Source organism: Fundulus heteroclitus, unplaced genomic scaffold (genome assembly GCF_011125445.2).
Source record: "Fundulus heteroclitus isolate FHET01 unplaced genomic scaffold, MU-UCD_Fhet_4.1 scaffold_40, whole genome shotgun sequence".
NCBI lineage: Eukaryota > Metazoa > Chordata > Actinopteri > Cyprinodontiformes > Fundulidae > Fundulus > Fundulus heteroclitus.
Window position 1 is genome coordinate 3,433,057 of NW_023396813.1, and position 22,273 is coordinate 3,455,329.

General features: G+C 41.7%; 1 protein-coding gene across 2 annotated transcripts in view; it reads left to right on the forward strand.

Moving 5' to 3' along the window:
• top3b (DNA topoisomerase III beta) overlaps window positions 1–22,273 on the forward strand; it is an 83,227-nt gene that overhangs the window by 21,772 nt on the left and 39,182 nt on the right. For both annotated transcript variants that reach the window (XM_036131002.1, XM_012858062.3), the window contains exons 3-6: window positions 9,250–9,431; window positions 9,613–9,809; window positions 10,100–10,256; window positions 10,776–10,889. In XM_036131002.1, coding sequence (XP_035986895.1) covers window positions 9,250–9,431; window positions 9,613–9,809; window positions 10,100–10,256; window positions 10,776–10,889 — 650 coding nt within the window. The remainder of the gene's footprint in view (window positions 1–9,249; window positions 9,432–9,612; window positions 9,810–10,099; window positions 10,257–10,775; window positions 10,890–22,273) is intronic.

Here is a 22,273-nt window from a genome sequence, read left to right on the forward strand (position 1 = left end):
TAATTTACAAGCAGCCATTTTCTTAAAAACCCTAATTTTCTCTTGTATCAAGACAGTCTTTCCATAACATAAAGTGCTTTTTCTTTCTTTTTTTCTTTTTTACAATATGCTGAATTTTAAAAGAAGCACATTATTATATTTTAACAGTTTATTGTGCCTCCTATGGTAAATACTGTCTAAATAAACAGAAATTGTGTTTTTCCTCATACATTATTTAACACAGTTTTACATAGTTTAAAAATATAACAAAACAGAGACCTATTAGGTTACTCAATAGAAACAAACTAATCGTTCAACTTCTGAAGAAGTTGAAGAAGGCGCCCGCCTGGTGGTGCACGTAACCGTCAAAGGCAAAGCTTCCGAGTTCCTTGGTCGTAGGCTTTTATCACTTGGGGATTTTAAATCAAATCTTCTGAGTGTGAAAAGGATTTGTCTTCGTCAAAACCAGCCGACAGGAGAAGGTCTGCATCCAAGCAGCATGGAAAATTGGTGTTATTAAAACATGATTAAATACTTCAATGTGGCATTAAAAAATGAAATATGTGAATAAAAATGTTAAAGGCATTACAAACTACTAAAGGAAGTACAAACTCTGTGAAGCAGAAGTTGGTGAGACCTTCCTAGAGCTACTTCCGGTTAGCAACATGCTAAGCGTTAGCCGCTAACATGGTTGTGTCCAGTATCACCGGGTGATTGTACTCTGTTAGTTTGGTCCAAATCCTGTACTGGGAAGTTCCTCAAAAAGGGTGCCAATACTTAATGTCACCAAAGCTCACTTTGGCCTCTTTTAGCAACTAAGCCTCACCAATTCTAGGCCCAGAACCCAACATTTGACAAAAATGGTGTGTAGTGCCATTTCCCACAGGTGAGTGGTGCTGTATTGGCCGGGGGGTAGTTCTTGCTGTTGCAATTTTTTCATCATTCATTCATTTATATCAGTTGTTCAAATTATTTATTTGTTACTTGTAAAAAAGAAAAAAAAATATTCGGTACCCCAAGCGGGTTGCGAACCTGCGACCTTTGGTGCACCAGCCCAACAACTAAACCCCTATACCAAAAAAAGTGCCATGCTGAGCTCTGCATTTTTGAGAGGTCAACTGTGTCTAGGAATTGGTTTTGAGAAGTGGTTTTTGGTTAATTTTGTCACCACGGTAACTTTAAATGGCGTCAAGTACAAATAGCACACTTCGCGGCGTCGAGACGCACGTTTTGATATATAGTTTGTGGGGGTACAGCCTACGGTTCGGGCTGTATTGACGGTGACGGAAGAATAAAAAGCAACTAGAATCGTTCAACTTCTGAAGAAGTTGAAGAAGGCGCCCGCCTGGTGGTGGGCATGACCGTCAAAGGCAAAGCTTCCGAGTTCCTTGGTCGTAGTCTCTCATCGCTTGGGGATTTTAAATCAAACCTTCTGAGTGAAAAGGATTTGTCTTCATCAAAACCTGCCGACCGGGAAAACTCTGCGTCTGCAGAGCTGCAAACTGCGTATTTCGATCTGAGACGCAGCTAATGAGCTAATTGGCGACAGCCGACGGTCAACGTTTCCCATTCATTTGCTACGGTAGTCCTAAACCACTACTGACATAATACACTTTTTGGCCACAAGCGTCATTTTGGGGGCGTCGTTTCCACCTCTTCTTCAACTCAACTTCTTCCCATTGGTTGGTTAGCATTTTACTGCGTCGGTCAAATCTACATGGCTTTTCCCCGACATGAAGCATTGTTTAATAATAACTCAGCAGGCAGACGTTCAGTGTCCGACCTCTTACGGGAAGCTGCTAATAGACTGGAAGAATTAGAACGCTGTACATTTGGGATCTGAAATGTTTTTCGTTGGTTTCAGATTCGGCTTTCCAGATCAATAACTCATCGGCGGATGATTTATTCTACAAAACAGACACCTCTCCGCAACCACCGCAAGGCAGACGCTGAACTACAACCGTAGTTTCCTCAAAACGAGTCCGTGGGCCAGAATCTGTGGGACGTCTCCTTAAGAAGTTTCGGATGAACTGTCAGACGGCAACTTTCTTGCGCTTAGATAAGTTGCTACACATAGCAGTGATCTCAAAACACCAATAATCCCACGTTTTCACTTGCACATTAATAAGTTATTGCTGATAAAAAAAATCTGAGCTGTTGCGCTCCGGGCCGAGAGGTCACGTGATTCGATTTTTGCTGCTCAGCCAATCAGATCGCTGTATTGTCAGCTGAGTGCGTTCAATGTGTAAGGTGTTTCCAGACGAAGAAAGCGCAATAATAGTATTTTCTGGCGCCAGTTGGCAAAGATCTTAATGGCAAGGAAAAAGAAATAGCCCAGACCATCCATCATCCATTTTCTAACACGTTTATCCCTGCTGGGTTCGGACCGGTGCCGATCTCCAGCTGTCAATGGGCGAGAGGCGGGGTATAAACTGGACAGGTCGGCAGTCCATCACAGGGCAGAAATAGCCCAGACTTTTGCTCATTTTACTGTGATATCACCAAGACCTGCTGCGCTAGGATAGCACAGCCAAACGACTTATCCCCGCCAGAATTTGTATCCCCTGCATCAGGAGAGTGTTTAAAATCAATAAAACTTTTAACCTCCAGCTTTGCGAAGTCTAAATATTTTTAAACATCACATTCTAATAAAATGAAATAGATTTTTTTAAATTCCTAATACATTGTTCTGTTTTTAAAATCGACATATCTCGTTGTTGATAAACAAACAGCAAAAGGCTGGGGTGTTAAATGGGCACGGTGTCGTGCCAAACTAGGTATCCCCGCCAGGATTTGTATCCCCTGCGTCGGGAGCGCGCATTCAGCTTGCTGAACGCAGTAAACTCCGCCTCATTTCCAGACAATTCGGCATGAAAATCAAGATGTTTTATTTCTCTTAGCGAAATATAGGAATAGTGCCGTTACATTATCGTTCAGTTAATGGGTTAAAATTGAAAACGTAACACTTGTTAGTACGATCGTAAGGGATTGCTATGTCGGTTAAAACTAAACTGATCACTCAGTATAACACGTTCTGATAAAGTAAACGGCTCTGTGGTCATCTCCAGATGTGTCACGAAAGTATTAGCTTTATGTCATTAGATTGTTGCATGTCTGTCTGCTGAAACTAAAAACCCACCTTTTGTGCCAAAACTCAAGAATGTGGGCTACTGTTAGTCCATTTTGGAAGGTGTTACACATTGTGGCAGGCTGGACCCCATATTTTTTGTATCCCCTTGTAACTTCTTAATTTAAAGAGCTAACAGCTTCAACTTTTCTACAGTTGTTTGTGATTATAAGAGGTGTTTATGTGGCAAGACTCAAGAATGTGAGCTACTGTTAGTCCATTTTGGAAGGGGATACATATTCTGGCAGGCTGACTCCGATATTTTTTGTATCCCCTTGTAACTTCTTCATTAAAAGAGCTAACAGCTTCAAATTTTCAGCAGGTGCTTGTTGTTATAAGAGGTGTTTATATGCCAAAAATCTAGAATGTGGGATACTGCTAATCCATTTTGGAAGGGGATACATATATGCTCAGCATGATAGTCTGTTTCCAGCATACATTTCTTGGCTGACTTTGTGCAAGATGAGGACAGCATTACTTACAAATCCAAAGATTGGGCCTGCTCTGATGGTGCACGGGTATATATATATATATATAAGAGGCCTTAGTCCTCAACTTAGCCTGAGGTCCTTTACCGCGTGTCTTCCTCCCTCTCATAACCCCTTTCCTGTCAGCCTACTTTAAAAAAAAATTAGCCAATAGAACCTCAAAATCCCAATTACAATATTATATATTGTAATATATTTTGAAACTCCTTATACTGTTCTTTTTTTTTAAAGCGACACATCTTGTTTTCTTAATATGGTTCTTGGCTGAATTAAAATATAATTAGATCTGATCATTTTGGCAGTAACTTTATTCTGTGTTCATTTGATCACACTTGGAATCAGCTTTATATAATCCATTCATGCGGGTCTATCCACACACAAAAAAACGAACAAGTAGACAGCTGTGATGGACTCAGGAAGGTGGGTTTTTAGTTTCAGCAGACAGACATGCAACAATCTAATGACATAATACTTTCGTGACACATCTGGAGATGACCATAGAGCCATTTACTTTATCAGAACGTGTTATACTGAGTGATCAGACTAGTTTTAACCGACATAGCAATCCCTTACGATCGTACTAACAAGTGTTACGTTTTCAATTGTAACCCATTAACTGAACAATAATGTAACGGCACTATTCCTATATTTCGCTAAGAGAAATAAAACATCTTGATTTTCACGCCGAATTGTCTGGAAATGAGGCGGAGTTTACTGCGTTCAGCAAGCTGAATGCGCGCTCCCGACGCAGGGGATACAAATCCTGGCGGGGATACCTGGTTTGGCACAACAACTGTCGCCAGCTTACCTCAAGTTCTTTCTGTAAAACTGGCAGACCGTAGTAGTCATGTTTCCTCAGCCATGTCTTTCTCCAAATACGTCGTCGCCTTTTCTTTTTAGGGCTTTCTGCACACAAAATTGCACATATTGCCAAAGCAGCACGTTTCTCTCCGGTAATGTTTACAGTAGCCATCGACACTTCCGTCTTCTTCTTCTTCTTCTTCTTCTACAGTATGAGCACTCCGGTCGCGTCCGAGCGTTGCGCCCATAGACATAATATAAGAGTAGACGCGTCGTTGGGCGGGTTCTGCCTATGCTGCGATGCGTCAGAGCGTCCACCATCTTAAATGTGGCAAATCTGCAGTTACTCAGTCACTTAAACAGTATCAGAGGGACTTGAATCTCTGAATATACTTTGTATTCATAGTATTTTTTTTTGTAATATTACAAGTTTATTTTCGTATCCCTTTAGCTTCATTCTCCTGAATTTATTCTCCTAAAAAATAAAAATATTTAAAATAATCTAACCTGGCCCTATTTCTCCAGGAGTAAAATAATTCTGCAAACTGTGTGTATTCTGGAAATGTTCCCCCTTAATTCTCATGATATGATGTTTTTATCATAACATTATCACTTTTGTGTTTGTTTGTTTATTTTTACTTTATTGACCTAGGACTTTTTTCTCTCATTTTATTAATTTTACCTCTTTAATACTCACCCAAAAAGTATGTTCCTAAAGGTTCACAAGTGACACGGTTTTATGAAATAATGAAGACAACAATGTTTAGATTTAACAAATCGATCCTCATAACATATACACACACAAATATATATATATATATATATATATATATATATATATATATATATATATATATATATATATATATATATATATATATGTGTATGTATGTATGTATGTATGTATGTGTGTGTGTGTGTGTGTGTATTTATTGCAGCACAGTAATGAGGCATCTTCTCTGATCCACGTTCACAATAACAGAACTCAACTTTTTTCTGCCACATACAATATAACGGTGACGTTGACGTGCGAACCTGCGCCCTATGACGCGTCTACGTATATGATGTCTGTAGTTGCGCCGTACACAGATCGTGAGCGGTGAACTTTTAAACCCGCGGTTCCGTCGCACAGTTTGAGACGATATAAGTACCACGACTGAAAAACTTGTACAGTGTATGCCGGCTTAACACACTTACCATAACAGCTCCGCATCACCGTTCATGACCACTTCTTCTTCTTCTGTTTTAAAAGCGGTGCGCCCTTCTTCTTCTTCGTGTTTTAATGGGTGCTGACCACATCCAAAAGGATTATTAGCGCCCCTCTAGTGGTGCGCTGTGTTCCTCATCTTTATATTATCAGCAGCGCAACCAGCTACCGTAACACCTGTTAAATGTATCACTGTTATAGCTCCGAAGGTCCAGAAACTCATGTGTGCTATAGCGCAGCAACGCGGTGCAGTTTTGAAAGAAAAGATAGCCAGTGTGGTGTTAGCTTTAGCCTAGCACGCACCACCCTCCGCGGTTCACAGGCTTTGTTTATGCCGGCTGAGTTGCACTTCCGCCCGGCTGGGAGAAGTCGGCAGGTTCCAGTGTTCTGAAGAACTATAGGATGACGGGAATATCGGCGATAAATGTGTCACTGTTATAGCTCCGAAGGTCCAGAAATTCATGTGTGCTATTGCGCAGCAACGCGGTGCAGTTTTGGAAGAAAAAGTCCGGTGAAAAATAGATTAAAAAAAACTTCAGGAAAACTGTTGTTTTTTTTATGTGAGACGGTGCAGAGATGAAAAGTCCATATTGCGCCTGCTAATGAGCAGTAGTTCTTGCTGTTGCAATTTTTCCATCATTCATTCATTTATATCAGTTGTTCAAATTATTTATTTGTTACTTGTAAAAAAAAAAAAATATTGGGTACCCCCCGGAGGGTTGCGAACCTGCGACCTTTGGTGCACCAGCCCAACACCTAAACCACTGTACCGAAAAAAAGTGCCATGCTGAGCTCTGCATTTTTGTGAGGTCAACTGTGTGTAGGAAGTGGTTTTGAGAAGTGGTTTTAGGTTAATTTTGTCACCACGGTAACTTTAAATGGCGTCAAGTACAAATAGCACACTTCGCACCGTCGAGACGCACGTTTTGATATATAGTTTGTGGGGGTACAGCCTACGGTTCGGGCTGTATTCACGGTGACGGAAGAATAAAAAGCTATATTAAAGAAACCCTTATTAGGTGCATAACATAAGGCCTCCGCCATGCATTTTCAATGCATAGGCGGGCGCCTAATAATAATAATACTAGAAACGTTCAACTTCTGAAGAAGTTGAAGAAGGCGCCCGCCTGGTGGTGCGCGATACCGTCAAAGGCAACGCTTCCGAGTTCCTTGGTCGTAGGCTTTTATCACTTGGGGATTTTAAATCAAATCTTCTGAGTGTGAAAAGGATTTGTCTTCGTCAAAACCAGCCGACAGGAGAAGGTCTGCATCCAAGCAGCATGGAAAATTGGTGTTATTAAAACATGATTAAATACTTCAATGTAGCATGAAAAAATGAAATATGTGAATAAAAATGTTAAAGGCATTACAAACTACTAAAGGAAGTACAAACTCTGTGAAGCAGAAGTTGGTGAGACCTTCCTAGAGCTACTTCCGGGGAGCAACATGCTAAGTGTTAGCCGCTAACATGGTTGTGTCCAGTATTACCGGGTGATTGTACTCTGTTAGTTTGGTCCAAATCCTGTACTGTGAAGTTCCTCAAAAAGGGTGCCAATACTTAATGTCACCAAAGCTCACCAAAGGCCATGTGTCAGATCGGCCTCCTTTAGTAACTAAGCCTTACCAAAGAAACCAGCCGACAGGAGAAGGTCTGCATCCAAGCAGCATGGAAAATTGGTGTTATTAAAACATGATTAAATACTTCAATGTAGCATGAAAAAATGAAATATGTGAATAAAAATGTTAAAGGCATTACAAACTACTAAAGGAAGTACAAACTCTGTGAAGCAGAAGTTGGTGAGACCTTCCTAGAGCTACTTCCGGTGAGCAACATGCTAAGCGTTAGCCACTAACATGGTTGTGTCCAGTATCACCGGGTGATTGTACTCTGTTAGTTTGCTCCAAATCCTGTACTGGGAAGTTCCTCAAAAAGGGTGCCAATACTTAATGTCACCAAAGCTCACCAAAGGCCATGTGTCAGATCGGCCTCCTTTAGCAACTAAGCCTCACCAAATCTGGGCCCAGAACTCAACATTTGACAAAAATGGTGTGTAGTGCCATTTCCCACAGGTGAGTGGTGCTGTATTGGCCGGGGGTAGTTCTTGCTGTTGCAATTTTTTCATCATTCATTCATTTATATCAGTTGTTCAAATTATTTATTTGTTACTTGTAAAAAAAAAAAAAATATTGGGTACCCCACGCCGGGTTGCGAACCTGCGACCTTTGGTGCACCAGCCCAACACCTAAACCACTGTACCGAAAAAAAGTGCCATGCTGAGCTCTGCATTTTTGTGAGGTCAACTGTGTGTAGGAAGTGGTTTTGAGAAGTGGTTTTTGGTTAATTTTGTCACCACGGTAACTTTAAATGGCGTCAAGTACAAATAGCACACTTCGCGGCGTCGAGACGCACGTTTTGATATATAGTTTGTGGGGGTACAGCCTACGGTTCGGGCTGTATTGACGGTGACGGAAGAATAAAAAGCAATAATAAAATTAAAGAAACCCTTATTTGGTGCATAACATAAGGCCTCCGCCATGCATTTTCAATGCATAGGCGGGCGCCTAATTAAAGAAACCCTTATTAGGTGCATAGCATAAGGCCTCCGCCATGCATTTTCAATGCATAGGCGGGCGCCTAATAAAGAAACCCTTTCTAGGTGCATAGTATAAGGCCTCAGCCATGCATTTTCAATGCATAGGCGGGCGCCTAATAAGGTGAAGAGAAAAGAATATATGAAACACCTATTATCCCCACCAAAGCCCTCAACATCAGCCGTGCTTTTTAGCATCATGTCTGTTTCTATCATGTTACAATTTTTAGCATAATGCTTTTCTGTCATCACATCCTTGCCTTCCGAGCATTCAGGGAGTTTTGGTTGATTAACTGTGCGCTGCCAGGCAGCCAGCTAAATGGGAGCTATTTAGCTGGCAAGCCTGGCATCTTAAAGAACTTGTTGAGTGCGTTAATTTAAAAGCAGAACGGCATAAAGAGCATTTTCCATCCTCATTAAACAGTGCAAACGTAATCCCACACCGTACTCCATTTGGACCGCTTTGTGTTGCATCCACCATTACTTTTTTCTCTTACTACTACACAGTGGCTCCACTTTAGAATGACCGACTGCGCCTTCTTCTGGATGGTGGCCACACTAAAACACTAAAACAGACTGAAACGGATGGACAGACTTTAACTAACCATTAATTTATCATAAGTCGTTTATTTGTCTGCGTCCCTAATAAATACTTTATTTGTATGGAGGGAAAATTAAGAAAAAACTGGGCGACTGGACCACAAAAGGGTAAAGATGTAAACTAGCCTATAGGAACCAGTTCCAATAGGCCAGTTTAAACTCTTGCTCAAAGGTTTGGAAATGAAATCCATGGTTTGTAAATGTTTTTAAATAGTCTTGTGAAATTGTCATTGAAAATGTTTGTCATCTTGTGATCCGTGCTGGTGTCTTGGCCAGGACTCCCTTGAAAAAGAGATAAGTAATATCAATGGGACTTTCCGGGCTAAATAAAGTTAAGTAAAAAAATGTAAAGAATCTGCCATTTCTGAGTTCCGACCTCTGAGGCAAAAGGAACCCACCATTAGAATCCAAAACAAGCTGACTAAAGTTTTCCTGACAGCGTTTTATCTTTTTTAGGAAAATACAACAACTGGGACAAGGTGGACCCCGCAGAGCTGTTTAGTAAGGCTCCAACAGAAAAGAAGGAGGCCAATCCCAAACTCAACATGGTGAAGTTTCTCCAGGTTGAAGCCAGAGGCTGTGACTATGTGGTTTTATGGTTGGACTGTGATAAAGAAGGCGAAAACATCTGTTTTGAGGTAACTGAAGAAAATACATTTTAATGCAGGTCAAAAACAGATTAAGCAATACGTTTAATATAGACTGAGCTCACAAATATGCGCTGGACAAATCAGACGCGCGTTATTTAGGATGTTGAACGAAATCATTTTATCCTGGTCATGGTCATCATTGCTGAAGTTCAAACCCTTTGAATCCCAGGTTCTGGATGCCATCCAGCCAGTGATAAATAAGGGCAGTGTCAGGGATCAAAGCGTGTTCCGTGCCAAATTCAGTTCCATAACCGACACCGACATCTGGAACGCCATGAAGCAGCTGGGAGAACCCAACAGGAACGAAGCGCTATCGGTGGATGCCCGTCAGGAGTTGGACCTACGAATTGGCTGTGCCTTCACACGGTATGCTTCTACCTCCAGCCGCACATGCCTGGTTGCTCCTTCAGTTAGCTGCTCTTCATGCAAATCATAACATCTACTTATCAATCCATCATACAGAACATGTTCTCCCAGCAGGCTATTGTTCTGCACCCAGTTAAAAATGATTTATTTATCTGATTTGCAAAAAATAAAGTAATTCAATGCAAATCAGATCAAATTTGATCAAAACTTTGGTTGACTCAGGTGAGCCACTGGTTTGAGTCAAGATCCTGTAAGATCTTCTTTCTGAACCCAAGCCTGTCTTTTTTCAGGTTCCAGACCAAGTATTTCCAGGGCAAATATGGGAATTTAGACTCCTCCCTAATCTCTTTTGGACCATGTCAGACCCCAACACTTGGTTTCTGTGTCGAGCGCCATGATAAAATCCAATCCTTTAAACCTGAAACATTCTGGGTCCTCCATGCAAAGGTACAGTAAAACCTGTTTCTTTTCCTTGGTTGGGGGGGGGGGGGGCTAAACTCTGGTCTTATAAATTAGTCACTACTTTTTAGTTTGGGTTCTACCACTTTAATGGTTCATGTTCAGCATTTTACCAGCAGCCGTGGAAACTTGCAGAGTGTCACACTTGGTATCCTAGACATTTTTGTTGACAGATCTTTTTTTCCACCTTTAACGGTCACCATTTAGGGTTCCAATCCCACTGACCATTACTTTGGGTCCCTGAGCAAGTCCCTTAGCCTCAGAATGTTCCCTGGGTGCTGCTTAGTGGCAACCCCCTGCTCCCTGAGGGATGATTTGAATGCAGAGGACACATTTCAGGGCACTGTACAAAGCTGCAGTGGCAAATAAAGATAGTTGTTATTATTATTGTTATTTTTTGCAGCCGATTTGCACTGGTGCAATGCTTCACATTTGGATGCTGTGTTCATCTTTTGAGCTGTTACCTTTTTTGAGCTAAGGATGCTGAACATGCTGTGTCTTGGTCAGGTGTTCAAAGGAAAGGACACCCCCCTGACTCTGGACTGGAACAGGGTAAGGGTCTTTGACAGAGAGGTGGGGCAGATGTTTGTCAACCTGGCCAAGACTTCCAAGAAGGCCCAGGTAAGAATCAGAAACATAAACATACTGAAGACATTGGTTGTTGGATCATTGCTGACCATTTATCAGGAGGTATAGTATAACACCCTTATTAAAAAGTCAGAAACCTTAAAACGCAGTTAAAGATCAAGAGTCTATATTGTCATTATGTAATCATAATGATGTTTTTAGTGAGACACCTGTTCAGAATTCACATTTAATACACCGACACAAAACAAAGACATGGACAAAACACACGGACAAAAATGTTGGTATGCCTCTGTTAATCAAAGAAAATCCCACAACGGTCACTAAAATAACTTGAAACTGACAAAAGTAATAATAAATAAACATTTACTGAAAATGAACCAATTAAAATCAGACATTGCTTTGTAATATAGTCTGTTTTTCTCACTCTGCTGAGTTCTCCTACTGTTCTCCAATTTGTATTGCTAGTTATTATTTCATCTTTTACCTTTTTTGTTCTCAGTCATTTTTATTTCTTTGTAGTAGGTACACCTGGTCTGGCGTTCTGTTAGCAGTGACATCATCCATGGAAGACAGATCATCCACTATTACCATATAACACAGAACAGATTACTGGATCAATGTGTGCTTCTGTGCTTTTTTGTCTCTCTTCTTCTGACTCTGCTCTGTCTTCTCTTACCCCCAGTCGGTTGAGGCAAATGACCGTTCATACTGAGCCTGTTTCTGCTGAAGGTTTTCCTTCCCGTTAAAGAGGAGTTTTCCTCTCCACTGACGCTTTATGCTTGCTCAGTATGAGAGATTGCTGCAAAGCCATCGACAATGCAGACGAATGCTGCTTGTCAAGACTCAATGTAATCTACTGGGTGTCCTTAAAAAGGAAAGTTTTTGACCAATCAGTATAATTTGATTGAATTTGACTTTGTAAAGTGCCTTGAGATGACATGTGTCATGAATTGGTGCTATATAAATAAAATCAAATTGAATTGAATGAAACAAACCTGGATAAAATTATGGTACTTGGAACTTAATATTTTGTTGCTCAAACTTTTGAGGCAATCACTGCAGTCAAACAATTTCTTTAATTGACGATGAGACCTCTGCTCCTGTCCACAGGTGTTCTGGCCCACTCCTCATGAGCAAACTGCTCCAATTGTCTCCGGTTTGAAGGCTCCTTCTCCAGACGGCCTGTTTCACCTCCTTCTTTAGATGTTCAATAAGATTTATACCAGGGCTCATAGGACGCCACTTCAGAATTGCCGTGTAGCCGTTCTTGGGTGTTTCTGGCAGTGTATTTTGGGTCATTTTGCTGTTGGGAGATCCATGGCCTCCAAATGAGACTGTGTACTGACACGAGGCAGCACATTTCTCTCTACAATGCCTTGAAAGTCTTGCAGTTTCATTGAACCCTGCACAAGTCTGACGGACCCACTGCCAGATGCGGCAAAGCAGCCCCAGAATAGAACTGAGCCTCCTCCATGTATCACAGCAGGGACAGGGTTCTTTCCTAGGCGTGCTTTATTTTTGTGTATGTGAACATGGAGCTGATGTGCAATACCAAAAAGCTCCAGTCTTGTCATATCTGTCTAAAGGAAATTCTTCCAGAAGCTTTGTGGCTTGACAATATGCAGTGTCGCAAATTCCAGTCTTACCTTTTTATAATTTGCTTTCAGCAGTGGCGTCTCCCATGCAGTCCACTTTGGCTCAAACAGTGATGGATGGTGTGCTCTGACACTGATGTACTGATGTACTTCACCTCGGAGTTTACCTCTAATTTACTTGGAGTTTATTCTGGTCTCTTTGGTTACCATTCATAAGATCTTTCTCTTCAGTTTGTCATCCATTTTCCTCCTGCTTCCACGTCCAGGGGGGTTGACTACACTCCTATGGACCTTAAACGTCTGATTAATATGTGCAGCTGTAGTCACCAGAACATGAAGCTGCTTGGAGATTGTCTTATAGCCTTTACCTTTTATGTGCTTGTCTAGAACTTTCCTTCTAATCTCCTGAGACGACTCTCTTTCACTTCCTGTGATTCATGTTCAGTGTGGTCCTCACCATGACACCAAACAGCACAGTAATTACTTGTTACTCTTTAAATAGACAGACTGACTGGTTACAAGCTTGAAGACATCAGTAATGCTAATTAGAGGACACATCTTCCTAGTCTAACATCTCCCTAGGGTCTCATTATTTTCAGGGGTGGCGTGATTTTTACCCAGTTCTGTTTCATTAGTTTGTTTCAATTCAAAACCAATGCCTGATTTTTATTTATTTACTTTTTACTTTATGTTTATTGATTTTGTTTCATTTAACATATACAAAACATAAAGCGGAGCAAGGAACGAAACAGCGAAACAACTGTATACAAAAGGATTATTTACATTCTTACTAATATGAACAGATACAGGATGAGAATTAGCATATTGATTTACTTTCCAATTTTTTGAGCAGATCAGAGTGACCTCGTTCAGTTATTGGTCTCAAGAAATCTAGTCCATTTGCTCCATTTCTTCTTGTAAAGGTCCGATTGCAGTCTCAGCATGAATGTTAATTTTTCCATTTTGTGGGTTTCTTCCACCAGTTCCAGACAGTTCTTTAGCGTAGGTGGGTCCGGTTTAAGCCATTTCCTAGTGATCACTTTTTTGGCTGTAGCACTAAATATTTTTAGTAAATATTTGTCATTCATGTTTGAGTCCTCTGGAACGGCTCTGAGCAGTAATAGCATGATAGGTCGTTGTTGTAGTTTAAGACACATAATTGACTCAATCTTTTCCGTGACCTCTTTCCAATAAGTCTTGATCTTTATGCAGAACCAGAAAATATGGGTATGATTTGCCTCTGTGTCTCCGCATCCTCTCCAGCATTTAGAAGCAGCTGGGTTCTCATCTCTTCCTATTATGAAATGGGAAGAGGACTTATCAGTCAGCTTTGAACAAAACTTCTAGGCTCAGATATGTCTAAGCACTTTCAAACTTACTAGAAACACCAACTTACAACTAATACAATACAAAATCCTTCATAGAGTACACTACACAGGACAAAGATTATTCAAGATGGGTCTTGTACAATCTAATATCTGTCCACACTGCATAGGCAATCATCCTGATAATTATATTCATGCGTTATGGTTATGCACACCAGTCCAGAGGTTCTGGGCACAGATATGTAAGGACTTAAAATTTTACATTTTAAAATTTCATCTTCCTCATCAGTTTGCTTGCTGGGTAACTTTGAGGAAAGCCCTCTGGAAAAAAATAGTTTACATAGTTTTCACTGCCTTATGTATCGCAAAGAAAACTATCCTCATGAATTGGAAAAGTAAGGAAAATCTCAGTATCAATCAGTATAGAGATCTTTTGTTGGATCATATTAATCTTGAGACAGCATCTGCATCCACATCTGATCTATCTCTTTGGGCTCCTTTGATCTGCACCATGACTTAGTGGAATGGGGGGCGGTGGGTTGCTTCCTGCAAGGCGCAGTGGCTGGATGTGGGGGGTCCCTGGGGATCTGGGGGGCACTCGGAGTGGGGCGCCTGGTGGGTCTGACTCCGGGGTCTGTTGCCCCTATCTGGGAGGGGCTTGGGAGGCCTACGGGCGGCCTACAGCAGCCGCTTGCGGCGCTCTTGGGGAGTTCCGTGGTGACGGACGTGGGTTACTGACCTGGTAGCTGTGCTGCCGCTGGTAGGGTCCAGGGTGGGTCTGGGGGCCTGTGGTCCCTGGGGTGTGCCGCCCTTGGGCCACCCCTTCTCCGAGTGGGCTTTCGGGGAGCGGGGGTGCCTATTGCAGTCAGTAGGGGAGCTGGCTCCCTGGGACTGCTGTAGGCTCCCTAGTCCTTTTCTCCCCATCCCCGGACTCCTCCCTCTGCCTGCTCCATCACGCTGCCACTCATGAAGGACCTTGGGGAGGGGGGCGTTACTGGAGGTTGCCACTTTCTGATGACGTCCCTCACCCCAATTTTATCATGCATTTTAGACACTTTCACTCCAAACATTTTCACAACACACATTCATGCAGGCCATTGTATGGGGGGGTGAAGACATCTGGGGTGGGGGCTTATGTTGTGTGAGCCTCGCCTCGTATGGCTCCCTTCACCCCCTGTCGCATTTAGACATTGAGGGTTCTGGGCAGTTGCTTGGAGGGGGTGCGCCGGCACTACAGCCCCATTCTCCGATTGCGGCACAGAGTCTGGGGCCCGGAGGAGGAGCGGGCCACTGGGTCTGGGGTATTGGCGGGGGGTTGCTGTGGGGCGCGAGCGGCTTGCCGGGACTGGGGCTGACGCCTCTGCTCTCCCCAGAAAGGGGTGGGGGGAGGGGTGGCTAGGGTAAGGTTGGGGAGGGGGTGGGTTTATTAGGTATTTAGGGGGTGAGGGGGGTTCTGGTTGGGTGGCCCATACGGGTCATGTTGGCCCCCTCCCCAGGCCTGGCCTGGTCCGGGGGCGGGACCGAGGGTCGGGCACAGGCAGGCGGATAGTCGGATTGTGGTGCCCCCCTCCCCCACTTGGGATTGTTGGATGTGAGTGTTATGTGGTAATGTGTGTGTGTGTGGTTTTTTTTAATGTAAGTATGTGTGTGGTGAGTGGGGCACTAGGGTGGGACGGTATGAATGAGTTTTTTTTTTTTTTTGCCAGGTTTGGGTCCGGTCCACTCCCTCTTCCAAGAACATCTCAAGTCTTCGCTAGGTGCGGAGCCCATCCCCCCACGTCCTGCCCCCCTCCGTTGGCTGCCGCCTTGGCCCGCTGGCCCATTGGCGGTCCTCGGGTTTGGGGCGGGTCACCGGGTGGGTGACGGCCAATTTCCGGTGGCTGCTTCACGGGTGCGCCGCGGGGCACCCCTGGGGCCTCTGGGCACCCCTGGGGCCTCTGGGCCCCGGGGCCCATGGCTGGGACCACTTCAGTGTAGCTGGCTGCCGGCGGAGCCCACTGGCTCGCCCCCGCGGCTCCTGGGGGCTTCGGCATTGCGGTGGCTGGGGGATTTCCTTGGGGTCGTCTCTCCTCTTTCCTTGGGGGGGGGGGGGGGGTATTGCAGATTTCTTGTGTTGGCCCCTCTTGGGCGCCCTGCTTTGGGACCTCCTTTGGGAGTCCGGGGTTATGGGTCCCCTGGCGCCTGCCTCGGCGCTCGGGGAAGTCGGGCCTTTGGTTCTTCACAACCACTATTGATACGAGGGGGTCTAATTTTTTTTGGCATGCTGCAAGTTTTTGATCCCCAATCAGAGCTTGTATTGGAATGTTTCCACACTTATTCTGTAATTCTTTCCATCCAGCTTCGTGAGTATGGTCACACCACTGTACTACTGTTTTGAAGATTTGGGAGCAATAAACCCCCACTTTTCTTTCCTAATTGTAAGAGTACTGTATCTAATTCTGGGTTTCCGTCCCTTCCAAATAAAACGAGATATCAGTTTGTCCCACTCACAAAACTGAGAACGAGGGATTCTAACAGGCAGCGAGATAAATAGGTACAATAACCTAGGTAATATTGACATCTTAATTACTTCAATTCTTGAATTAAAGTTGATTATAGATTCAGACCTCTGTGTGAGATCTTGTTTAATTCTCTTATTTACAGTTTCAATTTTTTTTCGTACAAGTCATTCAGAAGGTAAGTCAACCATATGTCCAAGTATTTGATAGTTTTCTTAGATAAGTCAATAGAGATTTTATCTTTTAGCCCTGCCGATGGGTAATAGTTAAAACACATGATCTGTGTTTTTTCCACATTAAGTCTGTATCCTGAGTAAGTGCCAAATGTTTCTAGTAACTTCAAAACGGCCGGGGTGGATTGCTCCGGGTTCGAAAGATATAGCAGGACGTCGTCAGCATATAGTGGTATTTTATGTTCTCTTGAATTCATTACTATACCATGAATATTATTGTTGTCTCTAATTGCTTGAGCGAGAGGCTCTATATAAAGTGCAAAAAGAGTTGGGGAAAGCGGGCAGCCTTGTCGAGTGGATCTTTCTAGTTTTATTGTGTCTGTCAAGCGGCCGTTTATCTTGATTCTAGCTGTGGGAGACGTGTATAATGTTTTAATAATGTTGATTGAGATATGTGAAAAACAAAATCGTTCCAAAACTAGAAATAAGTACTCCCAGCTGACACAATCAAAAGCCTTTTCTGCGTCTAAGCTCGCTATTACAGCTGTGTGATTGTTTGTCTGAATATTCTGAATTATGTGAAGTGAGCGTCTTATACTGTCCTGAGTTTGTCGGCCAGAGACAAATCCAGCTTGATCCCGGTCAATCAGGACAAACACGTTCAGCTTGTTGGACAGAATAGATGCATATAGCTTATAATCTTGATTAAGAATCGAGATCGGTCTATATGAGCTGCATAGTATTTTGTTTTTTCCCTCTTTTGGTAATACCGTTATTATTGCTTTAGACCATGATGGTGGTGTTGTCATTTTCCTGAAAGTCCAATTTAATGATTTTAATAATACAGGAGATAGTTCTTCTTCAAATATCTTATACCATTCGCCTGGGAAATCATCAGTACTGGGTGATTTATTGTTTTTAAATTTTTTAATCGCCGTTTTTAGTTCCTTTTTCAGTGATGTGTTCAGTTAAATTATTGTTCTGACATTCCCCGATTGATGGCAGGTCCAATGAATTAAGAAATGATTTAATATTTTCTATTTTGCTTTGTTCCTTTCGTGCGTATAATGCTTTATAATATGTTTGAAATGCTTTGTCAATACCATCCAAACTGTTTTCTACTATTCCTGTGGATCGGTAATGGAACAGATTGATTGCATTATTTGTTTTTTGTGAATTCTTCATGAAAGCAGTTTTGTTGCCTTTGGTCCTGTTTCATAAAATGATTGTTTTAGGAATTTATATTTTTTATCTTCCTCTCTCTTACATATATCCACAATTTTACTTCTTGTCTCTTGAATTTGTGCATTGATATAACCAAGTTGGTTTTTGATTTGCATGTTTTCCAATTCTTTTTATTTAGTTTCCAATTTGTTTAACTCCTTTTCCTTCTCTTTCTTAATGGCAGTGCTTATTGATATTAATTTGCCTCTTAAAACTGCCTTCAATGTGTCCCATAAAATATTAGGATTGACTTCTCCGTTGTCGGTCAAATTTAAAAAGTTTTTTATTTCTGATTTTATTTCTTTTATGACATTTTTTATTATTTAGCAAGCTTGTATTTAGCCTCCAAATGTTTCTTTTTGGTCTTGTATCTAGATTAAGTGTTAAGTAAACTTTTGTTTTTTCCCTCTTTTGGTAATACCGTTATTATTGCTTTAGACCATGATGGTGGTGTTGTCATTTTCCTGAAAGTCCAATTTAATGATTTTAATAATACAGGAGATAGTTCTTCTTCAAATATCTTATACCATTCGCCTGGGAAATCATCAGTACTGGGTGATTTATTGTTTTTAAATTTTTTAATCGCCGTTTTTAGTTCCTTTTTCAGTGATGTGTTCAGTTAAATTATTGTTCTGACATTCCCCGATTGATGGCAGGTCCAATGAATTAAGAAATGATTTAATATTTTCTATTTTGCTTTGTTCCTTTCGTGCGTATAATGCTTTATAATATGTTTGAAATGCTTTGTCAATACCATCCAAACTGTTTTCTACTATTCCTGTGGATCGGTAATGGAACAGATTGATTGCATTATTTGTTTTTTGTGAATTCTTCATGAAAGCAGTTTTGTTGCCTTTGGTCCTGTTTCATAAAATGATTGTTTTAGGAATTTATATTTTTTATCTTCCTCTCTCTTACATATATCCACAATTTTACTTCTTGTCTCTTGAATTTGTGCATTGATATAACCAAGTTGGTTTTTGATTTGCATGTTTTCCAATTCTTTTTATTTAGTTTCCAATTTGTTTAACTCCTTTTCCTTCTCTTTCTTAATGGCAGTGCTTATTGATATTAATTTGCCTCTTAAAACTGCCTTCAATGTGTCCCATAAAATATTAGGATTGACTTCTCCGTTGTCGGTCAAATTTAAAAAGTTTTTTATTTCTGATTTTATTTCTTTTATGACATTTTTTATTATTTAGCAAGCTTGTATTTAGCCTCCAAATGTTTCTTTTTGGTCTTGTATCTAGATTAAGTGTTAAGTAAACTGGAGAATGGTTTGACAAGTTTCTAGTACCGATATCACAGCTTTTTAACCTATGTCGATCATTCTTAAAAACCAAGAATAGATCTATTCTTGAAAATACTGCATGGGGCTGGGAGAAATAGGTGAAATCTATTTCCGTTGGGTGCATTTCATGCCAAGCGTCTAGAAAGCCAATATTATCAATTCCCGTCTTTAGTAATTTGCTTTGTGGTGTGCTTATTCTTTTGTCATTAGATGTGTCATTTTTATTCATCACTGTGTTAAAGTCACCTGCACAAATTAAAGTACCTTGCGATTCTAATGAGATGACTTATAGCACTTTTCTTAAGAAAGGAAGGTCATAATTTGGGGGCATATATACAGAGAGGAGGGTGATCAAACTCCCTTCAGTTTTACCTTGAACCAGTATATATCTGCCTTCATTATTGCGCATTTGCTTTATAAGTTCAAAAGGTAAAGAATTGTGTATTAGCCCCGCGACTCCTATTTTATGAGCTGTCTTGAATGAACTGTAAAAAACATTCCAAAATCCAAATTTTTGTAGTTTCTCATGCTCTATTGGGGAAAAGTGAGTTTCTTGAAGAAATAAAATCTGAATTTTCTCCCTTTTTATCTTAGACATTACTCTACTCCTCATAACAGGATTGTTTAGACCATTAACATTCCATGAAGCTGCTCTAATATCACCATTAATCATATCTGTATACTAGTTTGTACATGTCGACAGTTTGAACACAGAAAACAGAGATTTAAAGAACATAACACAAACAGGATGACTTCCAACCTCAGGGCTTCACTATGCCCTAACATCCTACAACCTTTTTTCTTACATAGTAGGAGGAACGGCCCTACTCTAACTAGGGGCTTCTTCTCTGCGAAAGACAGAGTTCCTTCACTTTTGAGCTTAATAGCCATTTCTTCATCTTTCCTGATCAGAGTAATCTTCTTACATGTACGGGGGTAGAGGGGGTGGCGGGCTCGCATATTAGGTCTAGAGAAATGATTACCGCGCGGGCCTCAGATCCTCTATAATATACTATATTACTTACAGAAGAATTGAGAGACTACATCAGGAAGAAGGGAGGTTGTCTTATACTTGCTTTCTCTGAAATTCCCAGAGCGTCTCTTGTACACGTTTAGGGAGCGATGTGCCCACTTTGTTCCAGTGCGCGTCCTGGATGATCGCTGGTTCTTCATTGGCAGTGGTGGTTTGCGGCGTGTTGACCCGGTATCCCCTCTTCCTCATGCCATCCGCTGCTTCCGAAGCACTCGTGTACAGGTGTGATCCGTCTTCCCAGTGAATCCTCATCTTAGCCGGGTAAGGTGTTTGGAAGCGTATTTTCCCTTCTTTGAGAATCTACTTGATGTTTTTGTATTCCTTAAGCTTATTGTTTATCTCAGTTGGCAGGTCGTGCGCAAATGAGATCAGTTTGCCTTTGTAAAATATCTTCTTTCCCCACGCTGCTTTAAGGATTTTTTCTTTTATGTCATATCTGTAAAAGTTGACGAGTATAGATCTTGAAATTGATGCATCTCGGGGTTTCGGACCCAGTGAACATTGTGCTCGTTGAATCTGTAGATCTTGGTTGATTGAGAGCTGCTCTTTCAGAAAGTTTTCAATGAACGTCTGCATGGCATTACCTCCAGCTTCTTCTTTAATGCCGTAAATGCGGATGTTATTGTGACGGCATCTTCCTTCTAAGTCAGTGACTTTGTCCAGGAGAGTTTTCTGCTGTTTGAGGCAGTAAGACAAATAATCTCTCAAGTCCAAATTCACCGTCTCCAGTTCGTTCACCCGTTGTTCCACTTCCGTTAGCCCAGCAGCTTGATTCCGATTCTTGATTCTGTCTTAAGCAGACCTCCTCCAGTTTCTTATTCATTTCACTCTTAAAGCTGTTCAGGTCTTGCTTGATGTCATTTTTCATAGCAATGACGTCATTTTGCATATCTTTGATATTGTTGCATAGATTCTGGATAGCCTTAGCAGTCGTTAGCTCCCTCTCCTCACTAGGGTCCGAGGCCTGCCTCATGTTAGCCTTGCTTTCGACGTTTGTTCGAGCTGTCCCTACCCAGTCGTGATCTTCATCACCCCCTGGTCTCTTTTTCGATCTAACTCCCCGCATTATTTATCATTTTGAAGAAAAACTGAATTTCATTATCGAGTTTGGTGGAGTTTCTTTGTCTCTGATCAGGTCAGGATTTGTTTTCAACCCGCCATCTTGGAAACGCTCCTGGAAGTCCACCAATGCTTGATTTTCATTGGTTAATTTTTAGTACATTTTTTATCTATTATTACTTTTGTTGGTTTTATTCCAGTGACCTATGTGGGGTTTTCTTTGATTAACAGAGGGTGCCAACAATTTTGTCCATGTTAGTCCAAAATCACAGAGAAAGTGAGACTAAGAAACTGATCCAACAGGCTGGTCCAGTTCGCTGAAATGTAATTGCAGCAACTCAGAATGGTCCTCTGTAGTCTGTCTGGCTCAGGGCATCACTGAACTCCTGAACAGTCTGAGATGCAACCTGGTGGCGTCAGGTGGATCTAAACATGATGTCCCAGAGATGTTCTATTGGATTCAGGTCAGGGAAGCATGAAGGCCAGTCAATGGTATGAATTCCTTCATTCTGCAGGAACTGCTTGCATCCTCTTGCCATACAAGGCCAGGCAATATCACTCACTGGGAAGAATCCAAGACCGAACACACCAACAAAGGGTTTAACTATGGGTCTAAGGATTTCATCCTGATACCTAAGGGTGGTCAGGGTGTCATAATTTGTCCTGTACAGGACCCACCATCAAACCAATCATGCTGAACAAAGTTGCAGGTAGCATAACGTTCACCGCTGCTTCTCCAAATTCTTTCACGTCTGTCACTTGAGCTCAGAGTGATCCTGCCCTCATCTCTGAAAAGAACAGGGTGCCGACCTAAACCTACAAGAGTACATGCTAGAGAATATCAGTCCCTCAGGCCACCCTCATAAAGCCACTTTCTTTCTTTCTCTTTGATTTGGTCAGAGACATTCACACCAGAGACCCACTGGAGGCCACTTTGTAGGGCTCTAGCAGAACTCATCCTGTTCCTCCTTGCACAAAGCAGCAGATACCGGTCCTGCTGATGGGTTAATGACCTCAGATGATCCTGACCAGCTCTACTAGACACTGATTAAAAACTGTTCCTTCAATTCTTTTGATCAGTGTGTTATTACAGTAGCTGTACATTGTTGAATAACCATACATATAACATACAAAGGTATTTTGAAGCTGATTAACTAATGATTATCTGATGTGTCTATTGTGACTTTTTTAAATGAAGCTCCTGTTTGATTTTGATTAC